This window comes from Myotis lucifugus, unplaced genomic scaffold (genome assembly GCF_000147115.1).
Source record: "Myotis lucifugus unplaced genomic scaffold, Myoluc2.0 scaffold_37, whole genome shotgun sequence".
Classification (NCBI taxonomy): domain Eukaryota; kingdom Metazoa; phylum Chordata; class Mammalia; order Chiroptera; family Vespertilionidae; genus Myotis; species Myotis lucifugus.
In genome coordinates, this window is record NW_005871085.1 from 1,903,435 (window position 1) to 1,905,484 (window position 2,050).

At 57.5% G+C, this 2,050-nt stretch overlaps 1 protein-coding gene across 1 annotated transcript in view; it reads left to right on the forward strand.

The window, feature by feature from the left end:
• HIVEP3 (human immunodeficiency virus type I enhancer binding protein 3) overlaps positions 1 to 1,846 on the forward strand; it is a 102,011-nt gene extending 100,165 nt beyond the window's left edge. Inside the window, exon 9 of the mRNA XM_023752817.1 lies at positions 1,220 to 1,846. Within this exon, the coding sequence (XP_023608585.1) occupies positions 1,220 to 1,846 (627 nt within the window). The remainder of the gene's footprint in view (positions 1 to 1,219) is intronic.
• Positions 1,847 to 2,050: the final 204 nt, after the last annotated feature.

The window sequence follows — 2,050 nt, forward strand, 5'->3', positions numbered from 1 at the left end:
ATCACTATCCTACATCGTCACTATCACCATATCACCATCCTGCACCATCACTATCACCAAATCACTATCCTATACCATCGCTATCACCAAATCACTATCCTACACCATCACTGTCACATCACCATCCTACACCATCACTGTCACATCACCATCCTACACCATCACTGTCACCACATCACCATCCTATACCATCACTATCACATCACCACCCTACACCATCACTGTCACCACATCACCATCCTATACCATCACTATCACCTCATCACCATCCTACACCATCACTGTCACATCACCACCCTACACCATCACTATCACCTCATCACCATCCTACACCATCACTATCACCTCATCACTATCCTACACCATCACTGTCACATCACCATCCTACACCATCACTATCACCTCATCACCACCCTACACCATCACTGTCACCACATCACCATCCTACACCGTCATTATCACCTCATCACCATCCTATACTATCACCACATCACCATCCTACACCATCACTGTCACATCACCACCCTACACTATCACTGTCACCACATCACCACCCTACACTATCACTGTCACCACATCACCATCCTACACTGTCACTGTCACCAATGCTGCCGTGATCCCCAGCACTGACAACACCTTCCTTGTTAACCTGCCTTTACCTTCCAGCATCTTTTCTGTCACGATATTGTCATGACCCAACACCACCCTCCACCACCAGCAGCATCAACACCATCACTCAGAGATTCCCGCTTCTGGAGGAACATAATGTAGGAGTTTCTCCTTGGTTTTTAATTTTGGGGTCATGTTAAAATTCCTGGTGGTACGCGAAGGTCAAGAGCCTTCAGTGGGAACTCCTGTCCGGGGTAAAGTTGGGTTAAGACCATTTTAGGAGCAGGAGGTTCCGCAGAACCAAGAGCAAGGGCCAAGCACATGGGGTCAGTAGCACCCCGTCTCGAGCACCCATTTCCCCTGCAGACAAGCATGCTGGCCGGAGGCATGACGGGCGAGGGCCTGAGCGTGTTCCTGGTCAGTGTATGTCTGGGGACAGACTGAGGGCCCAGCGCAGGCCATGTCGTGGGCAGGGCTGGCACGGTTCAGGCCCCAGCTCAGCGGGGGCTGCTCTGTGATCTCAGGCATGCCCCCTCCTCTTCTAGGCCTTGGGGTGTCCATGTGCCGAGCGTGTAACCTGGCCTTACCTTGTCCTGTTTTCTCACCCCAGCAGAAGGCTGAGTCCCGAAGTCCCTCCTGCTCACCTGGCCCTGCTCATCCGGTCTCCTCCCGACCCTTCTCTGCCCGCCACGACTTCCACGGCCACATGCCGGCCCGGACAGAGAACATCTTCAGCCACCTCCCTCTGCACTCACAGCACTTGGCCCGCGCCCCGTGCCCCCTGATTCCCATCGGTGGGATCCAGATGGTGCAGGCCCGGCCCGGGGCCCACCCCACCCTGCTGCCAGGGCCCACCAAGGCCTGGGTCAGTGGCTTCTCCTGGGGTGGCAGCGACCTGACAGGAGCCCGGGAGGCCCAGGAGCGAGGCCGCTGGAGTCCTACTGAGAGCTCCTCAGCCTCCGTGTCCCCTGTGGCTAAGGTCTCCAAGTTCACACTGTCCTCGGAGCTGGAGGGCAGGGACTGCCCCAAGGAGACGGAGAGGACGAGCGGAGGCCTGGGCAGACCTCCCGACTGGGAGTCCCATGGGGCTGTGTCTGCAGAGTCCGCGCCCACGCACAGCCCCCACTCCCCGCCCGAGGCCTCGCCCCGGCCCCCCCAGGGCCGCCGGGCAGAGTCCTGGAGCCCCCGCGTGGAGTCACCGCACACGCTGGCCAACCCCCTCATTCTCTGCCCTTAGACTTCTGAACTGCAGCGGCTCCATGGCATGCGTGGCAAGGCCTCATACACGTTTCCCAATCGAGGAGGAGGAATCTCACTTGGGGCCGCCTGAACCCTTCCGCTCTCTACTGGGCCCCTCCTGATAAAAGGCGCCCTCAGAACTGTTTCAGCACAAACCGAAGAGATGGTTCGGGCGTTCGAATCACTGGAACCCTATTCTCAA